The sequence below is a fragment of the Fringilla coelebs genome (genome assembly GCF_963513975.1).
Source record: "Fringilla coelebs genome assembly, chromosome: 4".
In the NCBI taxonomy this organism is placed as follows: domain Eukaryota; kingdom Metazoa; phylum Chordata; class Aves; order Passeriformes; family Fringillidae; genus Fringilla; species Fringilla coelebs.
The window spans coordinates 61,090,260-61,113,998 of NC_140032.1; the positions used below are offsets into that span (position 1 = coordinate 61,090,260).

The following is a 23,739-nucleotide window of genomic DNA, read 5'->3' on the forward strand; positions in this document are numbered from 1 at the left end:
ATAACTTCCATGTTCATTGAGAAATGCTGCATTTTAACCGTCTATGATGTCCTTTATTATTTCAACAAATTGAAGTAATTTCCTCTTCTTTGAAGACTGAAGTATCACCAATTGAGAAGACAACTCAGATGAAACACTGTCATATCACTGCATTGTAAATACACAGGAAATCCAGCTACTTTGTTCTCCAGATACAGCTGGACCATCAAGAGTTCTCAGATGACTATCTTCCATGTTTTTGTGTGAGATTCTTCAAGCTGAGATTTACAGGTGAAATAGACAATTAAAAAACCCCAAATCACCACTGTTATATTTTACTAGAACATCTATCTTGCCTCTCCAGTCAAACACATGAATAGAACATCTATCTTGCCTCTCCAGTCAAACACATGAAAACTTACATACTTTGAGACACCTTTTGAGGCATTTAAAAGATGTATATTTTGATTTCCTTATGGAGCCCAACACATGTACAGTCATTTTGCCCTATCAATTTTTAAAAACTGGTATGAAATGCTATTAAAAATTTATGCCAGATTATAAGATTTAAGCACAGGCATACTGCAAATATGGTTTCAATTGTAGTTCAGTAAAATAAACGCCAGGAAAGATACAGCAAGAAAATTAATTACTTTTTTCTGAGAGGCTGAGCACTAAATATTGCAATTCTTTAGTGAACATTTGAAAAGGGCAAGTCAGTTGAAAAATGGAACTAATCTTTAAAGCCAAATACTAACACATTTCTGTGTTTGACAGGGGATATGCCCCCACCTCCAACCTGGAAAGGCTTTGTATTTCTGCAAACCACTTAAGGCTAACACCTCCTGTTTTGTCATTTAATGCAACCTGTAGGAAAACAACCAGCGAAATACTTCACAGGCCTTGGACCAAATTTTGTAAGAACTCTGAATAAACAGAGATCCAAAACAGAGTCATGCAGCACAAAGTTAAGGACAACGGTCTATAGTCACAGAGTAAAACTGTCATTATAAACTGTTCAGTTTTGATACATGTTCCCATCAAGTTAAAACTCTTTCCAAGACTATACCCTAAAGTGGTCTCCAAAGTGAGGTGCATGTACCCCAAGACAATCTATTTGGGTGCAAGAAGAAAGTATATTTTGCAAAATTAACAAATGAAATCTTAAATAATTTAAAAATAATCTTTATTTCACTTTTCTCTCATACTTTTTCAATTTCTACTCCTGTGTAGGTACATAATAAATTAGTATAGTAGTAAATATATTATTTATAAATTAATAAATATACATAGTGGGTGCACACGTAAGAGTTTTTAGTGATATGGATGTGCAATCAAAGTTTGGAGACCACTGGCCTCAAGGATGCTGTATGATACTACAGCTGCTTGCACAATCACATATCCTGTTGCTGAATTAATTTTTTTAATGTCAACCTGAAATATGCTCCCCAGCAGCATATTTTCCATATGCCTACTGAGATATTTCTCCTTCAAAATATAAATGGCTATAATGATACAGTGGAAACTTCCAAAGGATCAGGCTCAGATAACACAAGGCATTGTTGACAAAGTAGCCTTTGGTGGAATAAAGTTACAGCAGTGAAATTAAAACATGCTCAACTTTTAAATCAGAATAGAGCCATGATGTCCTTTCTGTATTTGTCCCATTTCAGTTCATTACCAGCTCTTGTCCTTCACCACCCACTGTCCCTCTTTCCTCCTTCACCACCCACTGTCCCTCTTACCCGTGTTGTCTCTTTTGACAGGTCTATTTAAGCACTTTTACACCTGATTCCTAAAAATACTATCTGCACTGGAAAAAAAAAATAAAAAAGGAACAAGAAATGTGTATCCTGAATCCACATACCTATCTAGAATCTTGCAGATTAAGAAGATATTCCATTTTAAATAAGGAAGGCACATGTTGTATCAAAAAACATTAATCCGTGCTTCAGTCTGGGTTGTTTTGGTTGTTGTGCCTTTGATTGGGATGCTTTAATTCAAGCAAAAGCAGATTCCCAGTGAATTGTGTGTGTGCATTGTAACACAAAAGCTTGTGTGGCGAGGCAGTGCTACACTACATCCCACAGGCAGAGCTTGTGTCATACACAACCCAGCCAGCACCACACAATTCTTGGTTCTCTATCACATTTGAACCCACACCACTGTGATTTAACAACATATTACTCATAGCTCTGAATCCAGATTTAGGTAGACCTATGATGACTGGCTGCATGGAACATTTAAGCATTTGAGATGATCCATGATGTAAATGAGATCGGAATAGACAATTTGCTCACCCTTTGAAAATGTCCAATAATTTCCATTTAATTACAGCCTACTGAAGATACCAAGTGCTACAACTCATTACATTACATTGCAGGTTGTTACCAGGGAAATCACCCTTGTGTTAGAAACTGAGCACATTTCTTTAGATCACAACTCCTCCAAGCTTCCACTTGCCATGATTTGGTAATCTTTATGCTTCATTCCCCTATATCAGAGACCACCCAAAATTGAGCAGTTACCTTTTGTTGTTATGTCACAGTTCAATATTCTATTTATTTACCTTCAAATATTTAAGCCTTAAAAACAAAACTGGTAATGAGGCAAGACAGGAAACCCAACAAAAGAGCAAAACTGTAGGAAGGGACTGGAAGGGACCTCTGGTTTATCAGGTCTAGTTGCCTACTATTCAGACAACACTTTGCATTTCATTTCTTTCATAGACATAGTTCACTCTTTCTTCAAAGCAAGGCTCTGCCCAGAGGGTTATTCCAGAATTAGAAACTTTGTTTCTAATCTAAATTTTATTTACAGAAAGTTTATACCCACTTGATTTTGTTTCAACACTCTCATCTCCCAGAGCTTTTGCCCTTTGCCTGTCGCTTGTACAAAAAAAGTGTTCTGACTCAATGAACAAACTTATTGCTACAGATTAAAAAAGAAATAAAAATTGTTTGATTTGTTCAGTTATTCAAAGAAGCCTCCTCTCTCCTCATCCTGGATAAATGGGCTCATAGACATTGTAATCACTTGTTACAGGGGACACTGTTCACAGTAATCCACTGTGATGCTCCATATGAAAAAACTGTAAAAAATTAACAGCACAAAAGAAAGTTAATACAACTCCAGTGACCATTAAAACAAAGACCAAATCACAGTCTGTCTTGGTAGAAGCAAATACGATTTTAAGACATACCGCCCTTGAGTGGTACAACTGTGTCTCTTTCATGAAAGTAAACAACAAAAACCCTAAAGCTTCTGAAACAGTCTTAAGCATTTTGTATCTTTCTATTGATTCAACTTAATAAACTTATTAAGAATGGAGCCAAAAAAGTAAATAAATAAACAATCCAGCATTCATTCACAAGCAACAGAAATTAAAGTACCATATGTACATTTTTCTCTCATGTCAGAAGATAGCGGCATGCAACACCATTACTGTAAACAATAATAAATGTGCACATTTCAAAGCATGAAATAACTCTTCACTTCCACTAGGTTTACTGAAACCTTCCAAGCTGGTTATCTATGACTCACCAGCCTAGGACAGCTGTCAAGTCAGCAGGCAGACTTACAAAAAGGTATCCTGAATTTTAAAATCTACTTTTAAAACCCCTAACAAATGCATTGACAGAAGTCAACAAGATGATAGAAAGAAGTTATTTTCAGTTTCAGACATCCATCACTTTGTACCTAAGCAGATCCAACCTGATTGGCATTATTCTCATGTAAATTTTTCATATTTAACCCCTAATTTAGAATAGGCAAAAAGGGTGTAGAAAGCCTTCTAAGAACTCATGAAATAAATATAGTTCAATAGGTATACAAAAGACATACTGCATACTATTTTTAGGTAGGCTGCATAATTTGTATTTTTACTGTGAGAACATAAAAACAAAACTGACCTTTGCAAAATTATGAATTTCATATGCAGTAAAACCACTTGCCCCTCCTTCTACTTACTGGTAGTTTAAAATGAACAGTAAATTGATACAGAGACAAAATATTCCCAAGGTAATGCAATGAGCTTTTCAGGGTGTCCTCAATCTGGGAGAGAAAAGCCAAATTAACCTGTCTTATAAACCATTTTCAAACCAAAGCAAACTGGCAGAGAAGACTAAAAGGAAATAAACCCTCTCAGACAAAGTTACAGAATTTCAAAGCAAAGTGAACTTTCAAAAAAAACCTCATCCAAGTGCAATGAAATGAGAATGTTCCTCATGCTGGTCTCAAAACATTCCATGTTTCTGTGGCTGAACCCCTGGTTCCGAGACCTACCACTGAGACAGCAATGAAAAGCGTAGGCCAAAGCCAAGGTATCACAAACTGTCATAAGAAAGCTTGGAAAGTATTAAAAAAAGAAAAAAAAATCAAAATCAGCTGCTCTAGCTTTCTCGAGTATAACATCTGAACCTATAGTAAATCGCATAGTTTTAGAGATAATATAAAAATAACTTGCAAGGTAAATTACCTTTCAGACTAAACTCCATATATTTAAAATCATATGAACAAGACTTAATTCTCTCAACATATCTTATGCTTTTTTTAAAGCATTTTTAAGAAATTTGTTAATTTTTATACAGTTATGCTAAAACCCGCCAGGTCCGCATGCTTTTTAAGGACACACTTTTTCACCTAATAGAATATAAAAACACAGCAAAACCAGTGCAGAATTTTGTAAAAATACTCTAAATAAATTTACACTTCCCTCTAAGATTACTCAAGAACTAATCACTTGGGTTCAACAGTCTAAGTCCTTCTGTTATCCTCACTGCACATCAAAATCAAAGTTGCTATTTCTGTCAAGACTCAAAGGAGTGTATCCTCAGCTCCTGCTTCTCTGCTAGCCTAATGAGCAATCAAACAGCACTCCTTAGGCAGAATAATTGTGGGCTTCTGCAGACAAAAAAAAACAAACATCCTGAACTCACCAGAAAATTCTCACTACCAGTAAAACCCAAAGGCAAAAAGCTTCAAAAGACTCTTATAAGCAAAGATCCTCAAATACCAATAGAGGAAGATTTTATGTGATTTCATGAACATAGCTCCATCTTTATGACCAGTTTTTTCTCAGCAGTACAGGCCATGAAAGTTATAGATCACTAGGTATGTATATTTTAAAATCAAAAAATAAAGGGCAACACGGTATTTCAAACTAACAGATTTTAACTTCTAGAAACCTAAAAGCTTTCTATAAAGGTCTTGATTTCTAATTCTGACCAAAAAAAAATTGACTACCAAGACATTTTCTCATCTTCTGCAGCCTCAGAGAGTTTACGTTATAGTACTGCAAGGCACATACAGAATATCTTCCTTTCCAATACTCAGCAGATATAGTCCCTGAAATAATTTTAAAATCCTCAAAACAATTAGAAATGCTACTGAGTTAATTTCTATTTAGAAACATTGCTCTCACACAACATGCACTTTTTTGGATAACAAGTTAGCAAATATTTTTAATTTTTTTCTTTTCATTTACATTGGAAATGGATTGAATAATTTTTAACCTGGAAAGTACTGTATTATGTCAAATTTAAGTTATTGCCTTCATTACAAATTGCATCGTCTCTGAATATCCACACAGGTATTGTATTTGAAAATAAGCAGTGGGTGAGAGACTACAGATGCAGTTTAGCCCATCTGAAAATGGCTTTCCACATAAAGCAATACTATCAGAGTAAAAAATGAACTTTCTTCATTCAGTGGATGAGGACAAGAGAAACTGACATAAGTACATTTTGTTCAGTTTAATGCAACGTCATTAGCATTTACTTAAAAAAAAAAAAATCTTAATTTTCTGGTTTTTGGGCAAGCATATCTTACTATGAAAGCAACTGAACTTTTAAGAGGTAGGTTTTTTCCATTATGCGCTTATTTATTTCAAATAAAACATAACCAAAAAACCACTAATATTTGCTTTTGGACAAGGATCAAGTCTGAAAGCCTGATACAACTCCGATAGAGTTTGGTATTTTATTTGTCCTCAGCAGTACTAGGCTGCTTTGGAACCAGTGTATTCCAGGTTGTCTTCACAGTCAAAAGACTAATCTACCAACGGTACTGAACCCACCCCCTCCTCCTCCACCTGTGGGCCCACAACTTCCTGGGGGATCATTGTCATCAAATCCATTGGGTCGGAAAGAGCAAGAGGTCGAGGCAGCTTGAAGTGCTTGTGTTCGAGCACTAAGCTCTTGCTCCTGAAATGAAAGAATAAAGACAATTAAAAAAAAACCACACCCACAATCTCATGCTCTTGAAATGGCTTTTAAAGCAGCATCACTAATTTCTAGTGAACAGCTAAGCTGAACTTTCAAGTTGAACATCCACAGCCAACCTAAGATGTACAATTTTGCTGACTGACAGTAAGCATAATTGAAACAAAATGAAATCCATCTGAGTTCATGCTAAAATTGTATTATAGCAACATGGGATGTCACTAAAAAATGAAACTGCTGATGAGAAGTTAACAAAACAGGTTTTGATATATGTTTCATATAAATTTTCATCCTAGCAATTTTCTTATGCTCTTCTTCTTGGTTGCAAAGTCAAAAGGTAAAACCTTTAAATCAATGTTCGTTACTTTAAGACACTTCTTCACTTCTTCCATCAACTGCATAGAATAACAACATACTCAGATATAAGGCCAAAGGATGGACAAGCTATCTAGTTCATTGCAGCTTTTCAACTTTCAATTATTATTGCTATGCTAACTGTTATAACATAGCAAGTCTCTGCAACTCTCAAGAACTTCATAAAAATCAGTCAATCACTAGAAAATGTACCTGCACAAGTGGAAGGAACATGAAAGCTCTGCTGCCTGACCGCAGTTATTTCAGCTGAACGCTCCTGAGGCTTCTTAAGACATCTAAGAAGGGGATGAGCACATCTTTCCTTCATTAGACATATCATGCACTATTTCGTCTCTGGCCAACTAGTTCAATAAACCCTGCAGCAATTTTTTATCTTTCATATACCTTTCTCAACTTGGCCAAGAGCTTCAAAAATTGAGGGAAAGAAGGCAGATGGTGGCTCTGGAAGGCTAAAAGGAAAAGACAGTGGACCTGGCAACAAACAAAGTTCCAGTGCTAAGGCTCATACTGATAGCTGCCTTCACATGACACTTCATCACCACACACCTCCCTAAAGGCAATGAGAGCAAACTTTAGAACAGGGTTACAGTAACTACAGGGGTCACCTTCAATTCTCCCTGACTGCATTATACTACCATGAAACCACTAAACTGAGGTCTTGTCCAAATACTTTCACAGGTGCTAAAACTAGACCATATGAATTTAAATTATTTTGCCCTTGTCAAAAACACAGCCTAAGTTTGAAACTATTGTACACTACTAAGGACTGAAATGTATACTCATTTTCAAATTTAAGATATTTGGAGGACACTGTCTACACAGATGTGCTGGCCATACTCCTGAAGACAGTATTATGCTATCTCCAGCAATATGTGGAGTCCTAAGTATCTGGCTAACTCTACGACACACCAAAAACTATGTACATTTACTAGGAATAACAAGGAAATATTAAAAACTTGTAGTACCAGAAATCAACTGCAGATTTTGATTAAAATAGCAGATCTTGCCTAAATAGCCTGCATAGTTAAAAAAACTACACTACCAAACGGTTTACCTTATAGCACTGGCATTTTTACAAGCAATAGCCTTATTTCTAAAAACATTTAATATTTTCAGGTTGTTATATTTATCCCCACAAATACTACATTAGGTAAGTAAAACTTGATAGTCAATACAGCTCTCTGGACTCAGAATAATGCGGAGCATCCCCCCTTTTCATTTATTTGCAGTAAGGGTTTTAAAATTTGTTTTACATAGAGTGGGAGCTATCCACTAGCTAAACCATATTGCAGGTTTCGTTATTTATACTGAAAACATCTTCATTTACCATGTGGTAAACAGATATGCAACAGCAAAACAAAAGCAGTAAGATAGAGCATTTTTTTGAACATCTCTTCTGAAAAATAAAGGCTTTCTCAGGACAGAAAATATATTCTTAACTTAGCTGGAAAAAATAAGTTAGAACTCTGAACCAACAGTGAAATACGGCATCTTAAAGTTAGAATAATCTAATTCAGTGAATCACGGTATTAGCAATAATTTCAGAAAAACCATAACCAGGCACTTGCAACGAGCCTCAATTAACATGAGAAAAGGTCAGGAGCTCAGAAACTCTGAGATTAATAAAACACTACAAAAAAGTTAAATTTACGTAGTTCTTCTAATTTGAGTTAGCCTAGAGCCCTTACAGGAACAGCTTAACCCATCAAAGAGCACACAGTAAAACATACTTTTACTCCTAGAACATCAAAAAAAAAAAAAAGCAGAAATGCTCTAAGAAAGATATATTGAAGTGTGGAGAACACTGTTTTCTTTTAACAGCAAACAAAGGCTGCCATAGCTAGGTGAAGTTCTCAGAATACAGGGAGTGTGCTGCTGGAAGTGCTGGTCCCACAGAGGATATGGCATAGGCAGCAAAGGGAAAATGGAATCCAGTCACCCACATTTGGTCATCATTTCAGTTGTTCCAGCATCTGAGTAAGCACAGTTTTATAAGTCAAGCTTTCAGTACAAGTGAAAATGCAGCAGTAAGAACACCACTTAGAAGTTTTTAAGTAAACTTAAGCCACTCTTGTAATTTCGTAAAGGCAATGAAAGTTTGAACCGTTTGAAGCCTCTCCCATATGGAATGACAAGTGGTTAAATAACCTATACAAGCAACTCCACTCGAAGTTTAAACTGAAATGAGTTTATGCCATTTTCCTTGACATTTCCCATCTAACAGTGACAACTTGACGACAAAACCTGTCTAGCAACACCAAGATGAAGCCAGACTGGTGACTTACAAAATTAACATGGCAAAATACTTAAAAGCTACTGTGTTCTTTCCTGTAGACTGCCTCTTGTAAGGCTTAAGGGGACACCCTTTACACACAATTTCCATCTTACCTGCAAATACAGTTTGTTATCTTTTGTAATTGCATCCATGAGGTCTTTTTGTAGAGGAGGGTCTCCATTTACCCAGAGGCCATTTGCTGGACTGGTGTTGAAGCCACAGGTGCTGTTCTGCTTTTTGTAAAACAGAACATAAGCAGTGTCCTTTGGAAATCTACTGGTGATTTTCTGGACTGACTGAAATGAGGTAAATGTCACTCTGCTGTCATTGAACAGAAACCATTCTCTTGGCATCTCAGTGTCCAGCTCATTCTCTACAACAGTACAAGGACTCTCCTCTGCAAACAACTTATCCTGAGGAGAAACTAAAGAAAGAGCTGTAGACTGGTGGCAGAGCCCTGAAGGCCCCGACCCAGTAACATTTCTAGCATATGAATAATAATGTCCACTTTCAGAAGATACACCAGAATGCACCACCACAGAGCTCAACAAATAGGGCACCAATTGTGGGCAGGTCACTTCATCAGCACCAGAGGGCTTCAGTTTTTTAGCAAGGTTTTCTCCAGTATCAGAAATCTCCACACCAACAGACCAGCCTCCCGAAACAACAGCTAAAGGGGATGTTGCTCTTTTCACTGGCAGTTCCAGTACAAGTGGTAGAGAAACATTGTCCAAGATTTTGCGCCTTATGTGGCATTTTGGATCATATGAAAATCTCAAAAGAGTGAGAATGAGGTATTCAGGTTCCTCAATTATTTGCATAGTTTTTTCAGCATTCTGTAGAGAGGCACACTTTTCACAATAATATTTGTTGTCTCCACTAAGGATCTCAGGTGCCAGAAAATAATTGAGTAAGTCTGTAACTGACAGGGTATTTTTACCTACTAGACTCTGAGACATATCCCCATTATTTTCAACTTTGAGTTCAGAAATAGTGGTATTCTCAGAACTTGGCTCACTAGAAAAATCTATGGTTCCTTCCTTCATTATTGTGTCACATCCACGATTTACTTCCAAATTGCTGAGAGGTGTTTCTGCATCAGGACTGGTTGCTGAAGTATTACTTTGCACCATGTAGTCATCTTTCACTTCAGAATGTTCTATGCATTTTGGGTCAGCATTCTCTAATGAAGTTGGGGGACAGAAAGCCAAAGAGAGATCTGTGAAAGCTTCTTCCTTTTGAGACATACTTTTGCAGTTCAAACAGCATATGTTAGTCTTCAATTTTCCTCCAAACATCTTCTCTATCAGAGTTCTTTCTTCATTTTCCATACAAGGTGCTTCAGTAAATACTTGTGTTTTACAGGCAGTTTCTTGTGCCTGGGATTTGTCAGTCATAATACTTTCAGAACTCTTGGCTGAAGACAATGCTTTCAAAGTTCTCTCTTCTTCATGCAACCTGAAGAGAAAGAAAAAAAAATCCAAGTAACTGTGCTATTTTCCAAGTATTGCCACACTATTTCAGATTTTTTCCCAGCTAAAAAACAGAGTTCCAAACCAGAGTATGAGCGACACAAATGCATTTATTGAGGGTCTCATTATATATAACAAAACACAGTGGATATATTGAAAGAACTGGCAAACATTAAAGAAACCTAACAATGTTTTTATTATTTACCATTACATTGTGTTAATAAATCAGCTCTCAAGTTGACTGGGCTTTGTAAGACTTTGTAAGAGAAAAAGTAACTATTTGTCTATGGCCAGACTATTTCCAAAGAAAATATCAGAATTTTGCAGCCAAGAAAGTTCTGCAGCAAGAAAATCCAAATCAAAAGAGGAACCCAAAACATGGAGGGAAAAAAAGGAGAGAACACTATTTCACTATTGAGATAAATTTCTCCAGAAATGGAATGTGTGAAAGTACTATTGCTTAAGCCCCATTTAGCAAGCCAAAAATAAAGAGCATTATTAATAAACGTAGGTATTACTGATTTATCTCTGCCACAGCTAATTTGCTTGCTTAATTAACTCTTTATAAATACACGTACATCTCTTTGTGACTTGCAAGCCTTGTATGAAGTACAGCTGTCTCCACCAACATGAAATTCCAGAAGCACAACTAAACTGCTTTCACCAACTACTATTAATTTAACAACAGGACCACGACTTAAACATAACACCCATGTTTAGATTTATAAAAGTGGCACATTGTTACCACCGTAACCTGTTCTCAATTATGTGGATTCAAGATGGCATCCAGACTTCACTACAGACTAAACCCATGAAGAAAAGTAGTTTGTAAACTATACAGAAAACTAGGGAAAGACAGGAATGAGGCTGAAAATTCCTGATCCCACTCATGCATTGGAACTGTTAAACAACTGCTCCTAAGAGCTCAACATTATGTGGTAAGGCTATAGATTCATTCCCATTGATGGCACCATAACCATACCTGTCTAGCAGGAATCTGAGATATTCCGAACAATCCTGCTGGGATCGAGGAGTGAACCATGGTGGTCTGGAAGCTTCAAAGAAAATTCTAGGAGCATATGCCTCCCTCTGTTCAAGTGAGAGAACAGGCAAGGTTACATAGGAACAACTTAAAAAGCTGATTAGATTATTTTAATATTAACAGCTGAACCACGGACTACATTATCACAGAGTAGCTGAACAAAACACAAGGTACACAAATATTTAAACAACCACACGAAGGGAGAGCCATTAATTTTGTAGTAATCACCTCTAGTACAAAGATAAAAATAGTTTATACTGCTGGCAAATACTAATGTTTAGGGAGTACAAGCCAGGTATTATAGCATTTCTTGCTTGTGAGCTAAAAAACCTGCTTGCTTTCTTCAGTGCTTCATAAGGACCATTTATTTTGAAGCTGATCCAGCCTCACTCTCTTCAGAAGCTTATTGCTATTGTTCAAAGAGAACAGAAGTGCCTTGTGCCTTTCCAGCATTAGCAAAATGTTTTGAATAGCTAATAATGTTCACATTAGAATTTGAACTACAATAAAATTTAGTGTAAAAATCAATGAAGACGGTCAGTTTACCCTAGAAAGATACATAAAATCAGCTTGTATATCAACTTAGGTCTTATTTGGATTTTTTAATTCTTGCTTCTCAAAGAAAACCTATTACTACCTATTAATTGAAACAACAAAACACCAACATATTCCACCTAGAGAAATGTGTATTTCATAAGTACATCCACACCATCTGAGCATTTGAAGGCAGATTGATTCCCATACAAAACTATAATATTTATACTTTAAATACTCAAGAAGACTCCCATGGCCTCATGTTTGTTTCTCAATTTTGGTACATAGATCTAAGCTTAAAGAAAAGCAGGTAAAAAACTGACATACCTGGGTATGGGCCAAAAATGCAAAAAGATGCTGCAATTTTCTCATTAGGGAATTACAGCCATTTAGATTCAGAGATAAAACTTGTCTTCTGAAACTGAAATGAAAGAGAGAGACATCAGTTTCCTAGCAAGGCTTCTAACAATTCTGTTATCATTCCACCTCAGATAATTACTTCAAATTGAAAGAAAGCAAAACACATAACACTTCCCTTTAATACTGGAACTCTGTTCTAGTGCAGATATAAAATTACAGTATGGTAAGAATTAATGCTGCAAAATACCTATGTCCTTAAACATTTAAATGTGTAGGAATGGGATACAGACAGACTTTTTTTAATACCCTTCCTGATTATAACAAAAGCATCACCAAAAATTTTTGCAATACAGCAGTGAGCAAGGACAGTGAGGGAAGAAGGACTTGTCTTTTGACACTGGGCAGAAGGATCACGATTTTTAGTGGCTAAAATTGCAGTTTCCAGAGCTGAACTTGAACAAAGCAACCAGTAACTGAATGCAAAACAACCCCCTCAGCTCTAGCAAGGTAAGAGACCCCAGGACATGTTACTATTCTGTGAAATTCAAGAATGCAGTAACTACATGAATTATTTGCAATGAAAAAAGCTGTTAAGAAGCACTTACTCTGTAGCCATAAAAAGTGCTTGAATAACACTGTTCATGTAGCAAGTATTTCCTAGATTTATTAGGCCTGTCTTCCCAGTTTCAGACTTTCCAGAAAGTCTAGATAAACAAGATGGCAAAGAACTGGATTGAGAAGTCCAGGCACTCTGACTGAGGATCAACTTTATCTTCTCTTCAGTGGGTTTGGGCATATCCTACAAAAGAAACATTTAACATGCATAATAGGTTTCTTTATTTGTTTCTGCAACAGGTCTTCCCATTCAGCAGTACTGTATCTTCCCCTGCTCCCCAGTTCTCCTTCAAGTCTTGCTGCTGTCCCTGATAGCCTAGGAGATACAACAGACCCCCCCGCCCTTGTTCCCTTCCCTCCCTCCAACCTTCTTCAAAGCTTTATACTTATTTTATATTTCAAACACAGGACTGACATGAGATTATGTGGTTAGCTCTTTTCTCCATGTGGAAGCGCTAAAAAATTTGGATCTGTGGAACTACAGCTTCACATCAGGGAAAACAAAAAAACATTCCATGCTCTTAACATTCCTAATGTACCTTAATAGCTTCCAGAATAGGTTCATAGAGCTCTGGAAAACCTGAATAATGATACATCATACAGTGTATCAACTCAGTCAACTGCATCAAAAAGGCTGTACTGGAAGGCAAGCCATCTCTTTTGAAGGAGTGAACCAAACTGACCACATGTGGGACAATCTGAATGGGAAAACAAAGAAACAAGCAAAAAGGTGTTAACTACATTTTCTCATTGTATTTTCTTCTACAAAATAATTCATTGAACTTCATTGGTTTATACATGCCAAATGACAGGGGATCTTTTGTTATTAAATAAGAAGTGGTTGAGAAACAATGACTTGAAAAATGTACACTATTCTTCATACATGACAAATTTCAAGCAGCACAATTAATTATTCAATGCTCTCTTTAGCTCATATAGCAAGTTTTAAAAGGAACATAGCAAGTTTTATGAACTTAAAAGGTGCATGCTAAGGTTTTAAACAGTTAAGTGTCCAAAAGTACTCATCTTATTAAGGATTTTAACTGCAAACATTTTGCTTTTGTGCCACCACTAACAGTTTAATATCTTGCTCTGATTTCACAGATACAGTTTGTAAAACAAACCTCTAAATTTTTGTTTAACAGAATCTAATACTTGGACTCACGAGCCAATGAATACATTCCTGCTATTCCTACAAGAAGGAAGCTGGCCCATAGCTCCACCTAGTGAGGCAGCACAGCTCCATAAACCACAACCGTGTCATTTACTACAAGCTGAAAGTTTACCACAGCTATAGTAATCTATTTGAGACTTAGTTCAGATTCAGGAATACTTTAAACTGGTCAGATTAGAATCAGAAATGTTTACTTCATCTCCTTCCTCTTCTTCAGCACAGCTCTCTACTTTTAAATGTGTGAGACATTAGCCTTAAAACCTCAAGTAGAAGTTTACTTCAAAGCAGACACCTTTGCCAGTTTCCAAGCGATTAAGAGTGAATAACTGCGAAAGAAGTTGAATTTCTCATCATTAATTACTACCAAAGAACTTGCAAGCTAAAGGCATAAAATACAGAACAGGAATCATAAGAATATAGGAATCTGAGGAAGGTACACCAATTACAAGAACTGATATAGTTCAAAACACCAAAGTAAAAAGGGCTAGGTGCAAAATACAGATTTCTCACTTTTTCAAATATTGGTTATTCTTGGCGTATTAAAAAATATTTTTACATCTCTGATAAAAAACCCCTCTCTTTAGGTAAGGAAGATATCCACTGTTTAAAAATAAAAACCCAAAGATGAAGTGTTCACTGTACCACAAGTCAATACTGAAAGGTATTACCATGAAAAAATTCTATCTTCCACTTTAAAATGAGGGTACACAGCAATGAGAAATCAACTACTGAGCTCTAAAGAGGAGCTTTGTATCAAGTACATCTGAGATACGGTAATTCTGAACAGACAAAGCACATGGGAAGAACAGAAAAAGGATAGGTTCTCAGTTCTGTCAAAGAGAGTCAAATTCTGAAGGCTAGATAATACTGGAAATTACAATTTGAATACACAGAATTATCTCTTCTGGCTCGAGGTTGCATTAAACTTGTATATATCAGTAGACTTTTGATGATCCTAAGTTCTACATCATAAGTACAAGACTGCTTCTGCTACAAAAATATCAAACTAATTCATGCTAATGATGCTCAAGTATAAGGAGAGGGAATGTAATTTCAGATGCATTACCAAGTAAATTAATTTCTATTTATCAAGTGTGCATTTGACAGTTTCATAATCAGACCATGTGTCATTAAAAAAGTTAACAAGCACTTAAAGTGAAGGAAGACATTATAGAACATTAAATGGTAGTAGCACAAATAAATGATAGCGAAGAAAATTGTTTAAAATGGTCAGGAAAACTTGCAGGGAGGTATTTATGCAATACAGCATGCAGCCTCCAACAAAAATTTTCTTTGGTAAATCAAATTCCTCTTTCTAGAATAAGCTATCTCATAATTTACATTTTTTCTAATGTTTTGTCTCTCTCAGGAAAAAAAAAAGGCAAGACAAAAATATATGAAATATTTATGCTTTGAACATATTCAAAGCTTTTAATTGTAACTCAAATTTCTATCCTAACACAAGATCAGGGCAGTGGAGAAACTTCAGAGATATCTCAGTAAAAACCAATGTAACGAGCATGAGCTAATTACTCTGACAGTAAACAAAGGACTTGATACCCCTTCAGAGCCTAGGGAACAGCTCAGAAACAAATGGGCCAGGCTGTTCCTATTAAATCTCAGATATTTCTCCTAAAGTTTAAGCTTAACACCAAGTGTAGGAACACATTGCTGTATTAACACAGCGTCATGCCCTCCTATCTGTGGCCTTAACTAATGGAATGCATTTTGAAAAGGGGTCATTAAAAATGGTGACCTTTAATTTGCCCATGAACATTGACACAGACAGCACAGCTTTCTGGAAGTTAAGTACTTCTTGGGCTCATGAGCCTATTCAGGGTGATCAGGTTACATAGAGCAGATTATCTCTGTTACCTCTTTTCCCCAAACAGCTGTCCTCAAAAACATACCTGCTGCCCAACTTTATCAGCCAATTTCACACACATAAAATGGATTTCCAGAAGCATGCAATCAAAATGTGATGCCCAGAGACTCCTGCCAGAAATAGGTACATACAAGGAAGGACAATGCCTGTTTCCAGTTATATATGAAGTGGTTGAATCTGGAAACTAAAAAGCCTTCCTGTAGCCACAGGAACCTGATTCTACAACGTTCCAACAGACAAAATCCCAGCACATCAATTCTGTTGCTCTTTACACCCATTTCAGAAATCACACAGTGAGTGACATTTCAAAGCACTGAAAAACAGTTATTTGGTAACTCACCAAATGAAAAGCTTCTGGAGAATGCTGGAAACTAAGTAACATATGGGAAAGGACAGCAAGGGCACCAGGCCTCACTAGAGGAAACCAAAGTCGATTAAAGACCTAAAAAAATCCACATTTATTTCAGTGAATCTGCAAAGTAAAATTTCAGTAAACAAAAAAATCTTCAAACACACCGCCCTTTGAAATAGACAAAATCATTACATGCAAGTGACAGCTATAAATGCATTTACATCATATTTGCAGAGGAAGAAGATACTGTATGTTACAATAAAAAGGATGCTACACAATTGCATAGCTGGTAGCAATTCCTTTCCCTCTCCCTCAGTTTTGAGTGCTTTGTTCCAACATACCAATTCGATCTTAAGCAGAGTGACATCAATGAGGATGGTAAATTTCTGGACTGCAGCCAATCCTTTCAGCAGTGCAATCACCCATGTTTCCACATGCTGAGCCAGAGGCCAGGACAGCCAGTCAATCATTCTGCAAGGCAATAGCAGAACAAAAAATATAAAGAAGCCAATATGCCACTAACTTTAATCTCAACAAAAAAGATGCTTGCAACATGCTTATGCAATAAAACTCACAATAAGTAATGCAGGAATATTGGGCAAGTGGTAAATTAATTTTGATTATATCTCAAGTAATTTAACTCAAATTAATAATGATTTATTCAATACATTTGAAGTAAATATGCATCCCCAAAAATACGTTATCATAAAAAAGTCAATACTTTGTACCGCTCTTTGTTGGTCTAGAAAATGCACTCTGATGCTACAGACATCGAGCTAACATATGGCAAAAACTTACTGCTGACAAAGTGCCTGTACCTGGTAACCTCCCCTCCAACACCTTTTACTCCAAAGCAGACCAAACCTGACTACTAAAGACGACTCCACAACTTACAGCTACACTCCCAGAAGCCACTCCAAACACTAAATTAATGGTAAAATCTAGTCACTTTAAATACATTGAGCAGTTAGGGGTCTGCATACATCTCAAAAGGGATCATTTTGCTTGAACTAAGAAAAAAGTGAAGGGACCTCCTGCACCTAGAACATACAGTGAAATATCAGGAACAGAAAAAAGAGGTATTTAAAATTAATAGTCAATTTATACTGATCCCTAAGGCAGACAAGCAGATGAGCTGAAACAATTCTAAGACACAGACAATATTGTAAGGGAGTGCCAGCTAAAACATGAAATCTAGGCTTTGTTCTTCTGAGATTTTACTTGGCAATGTTTTGAATTTTCTTTAATTGTCCAAAATATTCCTTTCAGCAAACAAGATGAGGCAGCACTAATTTGGCAGCACTAGGTGGAAGAAAAAACTTTCTACCACAAGAGTGGACAGATATTGAGACAAGTTATAATGGGTATATCTTAGAATCTGCACCTATGAAGTTTATAGGTTTCTCTAAAATAAGGGATCTTTAGAACTGCTTTTTTAATAAACAAGCACAAATCTTACCAAGTTTCTTCCATATAACTATAAAAAAATCTTTGGGAAAAAAACATGGCAACATCATAACCAGTGTTCTGAATTTACACAAAGCTCTTATTTCCTCAAGATACTGAATTCAAACATGTTTATCCTGAGCAACCTTCCCTTATATCCTCTAAAACAGAGAATCAAAGACGCAGGCCCTTTGCAGACAAAAACGCAACCTGTTTTTGTCTGCGAAGAAATAACCTTAACCTAAAAAAACACCCCACAACTCACAAACCAATCATCTTCAAATCTTCCCCGCCTTGATTTGTAGGCTTGATATTTTTCAGCAGTCAGAAACATCTGCACAGCTAATTTAAACCAAATTACAATATATTGTTTTTTTAACTGTTTAGACAAGTATTCCGTAGAGCCCTACACCAGAACCACTATTCTAAAACATCCAATTGTTAATCTGAGAGTTAATGATTTTGAGAGCAGAAACAAAAGCCAGAAGAGACAGAAGTGAACTTGCAGGCCTGCTTGAGACTGTCCAAAAAAGCATCACATCTCAGACCCGGTAGGTGAAGATCAGGTATTTTGGTTGCATTTACTCGGCTTCTGCTCTGTTGCAATCAATGAGTGCATTTTTAGGCAGATACTAGTATGGGCCATGATGATCATGAATACGAAGAGAATGCTTTTTTGGGTTTGATTAGATTAAGAGAACCTTAAAAGCCTCAAGAGGACCTTCTTCCTCATACCACCCTAAAATCAGCAGGTCTTTTACCCACGTATGTGCCTAGTAAGGCCAGTATTTTAGATATCTTTGAATAGAAAATTATTTGTGCAACCTCAAACAGTACCTTTTTTCACAAAATATCTTCACCACATTGAAGAACCTGGCAGCTCAGGCATGATTCCCTCAGATTAGGAAAAAATCCCCAAAATAGCAACAGAAGATCCTCAGACTACCTGTCACCCCCAATAACTTACGAATTTTACATTTTTTCCAACATCTGGCTATATCTGGAGTTTGTCTCAGCAAAATTTTCAGTTTCTCTTAACAAAGATACTTGGGCTGAAGTGCAAAGAAGCATTATACTTGTCAGGATCCTGAGTACAGCCAGTTCATTTCCTCCCAGAGTTCTGAAGTAGACTCTTCAAGTACCCATATATCCTCAATGAGATTCAACAATTTTCTGCTCTTCCTCATTGATGCTTCAGTGTCACTATTGGACACGAAAGAACACAAGCGCACACTGCTGTTCTCAAGGTGAAGAGAAAAGGGGGAAGATTATTTTCTGACTCCAACATTTATAGTTTTCCAAAAGTGACAGTGGATTGGAGGGTGACAGTGCCACCTCTCTAATGACACTGGACAAACCAACAGTCCATCAAATTTCTTCTCCTCCATAAAAGAATGCAAAACAACGAGTTATTTACAGAAAGTGAGAAAGTTTGCTACAAAAATGTCAACATCAGAAGGCTTAGAAAATCTTAAAAAAATCAGGGCAACGCTTCAGGTAAGGTTTCATGAGACAGCTGAGTCAATCAGAAACAGCTCAAGCCAAATTCTAACATGATCTTGTGTCAAATGTACCGCCCACTCTGAAAAAACTCAATTTATGAGTCTGTTAAATTTAACTTTTTCCTATTCTGTGCTAAACTTCAGAAAGACTCTGCAGTGCCACAGATGTTATACTTAGGAAGTAAGCAATAAGGTCTCTAATTTACAGTCACCAAAGCTCTGCTAACTTTCATCAGACCTTGTTGTGCCTGGAGTTCTGCATCTCCTGGAATGCTGCAAGCCTGATGACAGCATAGTCATTTGGTGCTCCAGACATTCCAGCTGCATTAACCTCTTAACAATTGCTTCACTAAGCCAAAAGAGAGTAATAGCTGCAAAGGGTTGCCAGAGGTAGAAAAAGAAACTGGATGCAGTGTTGACATGAGCTTCCATGGAACCAACAAGGTTCCATGGAACAAAACTAGAGGCTCTCAGAGTATTATCTCAAAGAATGAGCAAAGTAAGATTACCCTTCCCCTTCAAAAACAAGAGAAAAACTCACCCAATTACATGGCTGGTACCAAAAAAAAGAGCACTTATTTGATAATAACAGCTCCTACTGTAACCAAAGCTCAGTACCACATTACTTCCCTAAGCAAAGGCACATAATGAAGCTGTTCTCAAGCTACAGGTATATGATTACACTGTCTTGATGCAGCAATGCAACAAACTTTAAAACTACACTTACTTGAAAATTAATCACCTGCACATTACCAGCAAATCATCAGCATGACCAAATCCTGAATTTCCCAGCTCTGACTTTTAGATTGGGAACACAGCTTTGCTGAAATCCCTTCAGTCAAGGAGATTCTCTTAAAGTTCCTAAACAATATGTCCTACCCCAAATTATATTACTAATGCTGCTTCTTTTCATTATGTTTTCGACAGAAATACAGCTTCTCAACTTACTGTAAACACAAGGGATGTTTTCAGTGTGAGAAAGCCCAGCAAGATATTCAAGCGCTACACTACCTGAATGCTTAAGTATTACAGTACACTCAAATGGATGTACTTAAAAGTAATAATATTCCAGACACTGAACTCTTAGTTTAAGCCTTCTTAAAAATTAATTTTTAAACAGTACAAATTTCTAATAGTCCCCTGTTTAACTGCATTACCCATTTTCCTACCCTTCAGTGCTCAATAACAGCTTTTTCAATCGGATATCAAAAAAAAAGAACTACAAGGTCTTTATCCTTCTATCACTGTCATCTTTCTGAATCACTATTATTCACATATCTGAAGATACTAGTCACAATTATGATCTGAATCCCAGTCTGTTTACACTGCTACTCATCTACACCACTTTTACTCAACGTTAGATTAGTGACAAACATAATATGCAATTGCTTTTACATAATTTCTATTTCTCTATCACTCAAAGAACATCTGAAAAACCTATGAGGGTTTGAGTGAAAAGGGTAATAGAAGCTGTTCTCTGTGAATCCTTCTAAAAAATCATTAAGATATCTAAGCAGAAAAAAAACCTCAAAACTAAGCAGTAAAACTCATTTTGAACTGGCTCCTTTCTTCAGAGCAGGAGATGATGGTTAATACCATCACATGACAATGCGACCCTGCTTCTTGGAAAAGCAGAAAGGTTCATCTTCTGAAAACAACACCTTGTTTCTCAGCTTGACTGTAAACCCTATGGAGTTTCCTACTTACACCATCTTCCATAAGGCAAAAGACCTCACTTAAGATGTCATCTAAGAGGAACACTGGTGTTTCCTCTCAATTTCTATTTAACCCTCTTCATCCACCCCAGCAGGGCTGGAGAATGAAGCCACAATAGCAATGAAGACAGCAACCTCAAACTGAAACCATGCCAGTAGCAGCCACAACATCATATATATATGACATATATATATTTTAACATGCCAAAAAGCATGACTTGGAATACCATTTTAAAAGTCCCTCTTCTTCGCTCTTCTTCACACTTTTGTTTGGTTGTTTTTTTAATGGAACTTCAGTAACAACTTCAAGAAAGGCAAGATTAAGAAAGAGACTCTTCTCTCCCTTCGCAATTAAACACATTACCTGCACAGAGCTTGAGTCATACTTGTATCTTTCACGTTAGGATCTGTAGTAAGGCTCCTGATGAGTACTGTAATCATCTGCAATGGTATGTGCTGCACAAGACTTGCCAGTGCAACAGAAGGCTCGAACGAAGTATCTGTAACAATGGAATATGACAATGTAAAGAACTAAAAAGAAAACCCCACAGGAAAAAAAGTAAGCTTCCTGTTCTACCCTACAACCTCACCATAGTTTACAAGTGACAATAAATCCATCCTATATCTTGCATTCTATTATCACAAACCAAACCAAAATTACAACATATCAATGAATTAAGGACAATGAACAGCAGTAAATTACAAACTCCATTAGTTCATTTCATATCCATGCAAGAAAATCTGCCAACTACTTCCTCCGCCACCCTAACTGGAATTGAGAAGTAGGCTTTGTACTTTTCTAAAAAGAAGTACCATAAGTTGTTTATTAAATTCCACATTATGCCTGGGAATTTAGTGCAGCTGGTATGCCCCACGTCCTATCTCAACAACTCTCTGCTAACCATACCACTTATGGCAAAATATAATGTCAAGTTTCCCAGGTGCCTCAACAGCAAAGGTACTTTGCAATGGGAACTATTATAGTACTTCAAAGATTTCAGAAGTCAGAAAGGACCTATTTACAATCCCATTTCCATTACTCAGGCACTGGATGCTTCCTAAAATTTTATATATTGCTTTTACATATATATGTATTTATAAATCTCATTTTGCTAAACAGTTCCAAGGAGCAAGAAAAAAGAGCAGCTTTTAATCGAATCACAGAACTCTGTTGGAAGGGACCTCTGGAGACCACGTAGCCCCACCCCTCTGCCAAGGCAGGGTCACCTGGAGCAGGTAACACAGAAACACACCCAAGTGGGGTCTCCCTCTCTTCAGAGAGGGAGACTCCACGACCTCCGTGGGCAGCCTGTTCCAGTGCTCCACCACCCTCAATCTAAACAAGTTCTTCTTCATGTTAAGGTGAAATCTGTGTTTTAGTTTTTGGCCTTTGCTCCTTGTCATGCTGCTGGGCACCACCAGAGTCTGACACCAACTTCTCAGCAAGAGAGTCTGAGATATTTATATGCGTTTTACTACTGATAGTTTTAAATCTTCCTTAATAGAGCACCCAAAACCTCATTTCAGTATATGATTTAAAACACTGCATCAGGAGTTTTTCCAAACACAATCCTGCTCTGCAGCAAAATAAATCAAAAAATAAATAAATCAGTATTCTGTAGCTTTTGGGGGGTGGTCAGGAAATAAAAAAGGCTGTGCTTTCTCAACAGTCAAGAAGTTGCATTTTAGTATGTGGGTGAGAAAGCAGTGGTTACCAGGTGATGCCTGCAAAGCGCCCACTGCCTGCGCTACGGCTTTTCCTCTTTGAATAACCCACGCCCCCGTTACTCCGCGCTGCTCCCGCTCACCCGCGGCGGAGATGACAGCGAAGAGCTCCTGGAGGGAGGGCAGCAGCGTGTCGGGCTCGGCCTTCCAGACGCTCCTGAGCAGCGCGCTAACCTGGGTTACCTGTGAGACGTAGAGGCGCAACTCGGCCTCCCGGGTGCCCTGACTCTGGAAGTGGGCGATGCTGCGCACCAGCTGCTGGCAGAAGGCGAGCGAGAGCTTTCTGCCGCGGGGCAGGCACTGCGGGAAGTCGCCCAGCAGCTGGCAGAGGCGGGCGCAGAGCGACGGCGCCGGCCGCTCGCACACCAGGCGCAGCGCCTCCACCTGCAGCAGCTCGAAAAGCTCCAGCACCGAGGGGCAGCTCATAATGAGGCGCAGCCCCGCCTGGATGTAGTCGAGGATGGCGGGGTCGCGGTTGCTCAGCTCGCCGTAGCCGCGCTGCAGGAGGCCGAGGACAAGCCCGCGGTTGAAGAAAGCCTCGAACTCGGCGCGGTGGAAGCGGCCGTAGGCGTCTAGCACCTGCCGCCCCACCTGCCGCTGGAAGGGGTCGGGACCCTGCAGCACCAGCCGGGTGCCGAGCGTGAACATGGCGCGGCACTGCGCTTGGCTCAGCGGCGTCTCTGCCGACTCCACCACGCGCCGCACGATCACCCGCTTCAGCGGTAGCGGATGCGAAGAGCTCACCAGCCCCTCCAGGATCTTGTCCATGGCTCCGGGCGCATCGGCCGAGCGGCGGCGGCGGCGGGCCAGACCAGGCCTCGGCGGGGGCCGCCGCCGCCGCCGCCGCCTCCCCGCGGCCCTCTCGCCGCCCTGCCGCGCAATGCCGCCGCTCCCCCCGCGGCCCTCGCGGCTCCGGCCCGCCCCTCGCCCGGGCGGCGGCAGCGGCGGCTCCGGCCCCGCTCTCCGACGACCCCGACGAACGCGACCGAGCTCCCGACCCGACCCGGAAGCGCAGCCCCGCGAGCGGGAAGCCGGTCTGGAGGGGGCGGGGGGGGGGGCATCGCGCA

At 38.4% G+C, this 23,739-nt stretch overlaps 1 protein-coding gene across 1 annotated transcript; it reads right to left on the minus strand.

Annotated features, from left to right (window-relative positions):
• On the minus strand, positions 1 to 23,463 carry USP38 (ubiquitin specific peptidase 38). The gene is made up of 11 exons (XM_084204859.1): positions 22,756 to 23,463; positions 21,312 to 21,447; positions 16,626 to 16,755; positions 16,273 to 16,374; positions 13,413 to 13,571; positions 12,864 to 13,057; positions 12,226 to 12,319; positions 11,305 to 11,411; positions 8,964 to 10,308; positions 6,056 to 6,182; positions 1 to 3,070 (listed from the first exon to the last, which is right to left on the minus strand). Exons 1-11 carry the CDS (start codon positions 23,438 to 23,440, stop codon positions 3,012 to 3,014), a joined length of 3,138 nt encoding a protein of 1,045 aa, XP_084060985.1. The 5' UTR covers positions 23,441 to 23,463; the 3' UTR covers positions 1 to 3,011.
• Positions 23,464 to 23,739: the final 276 nt, after the last annotated feature.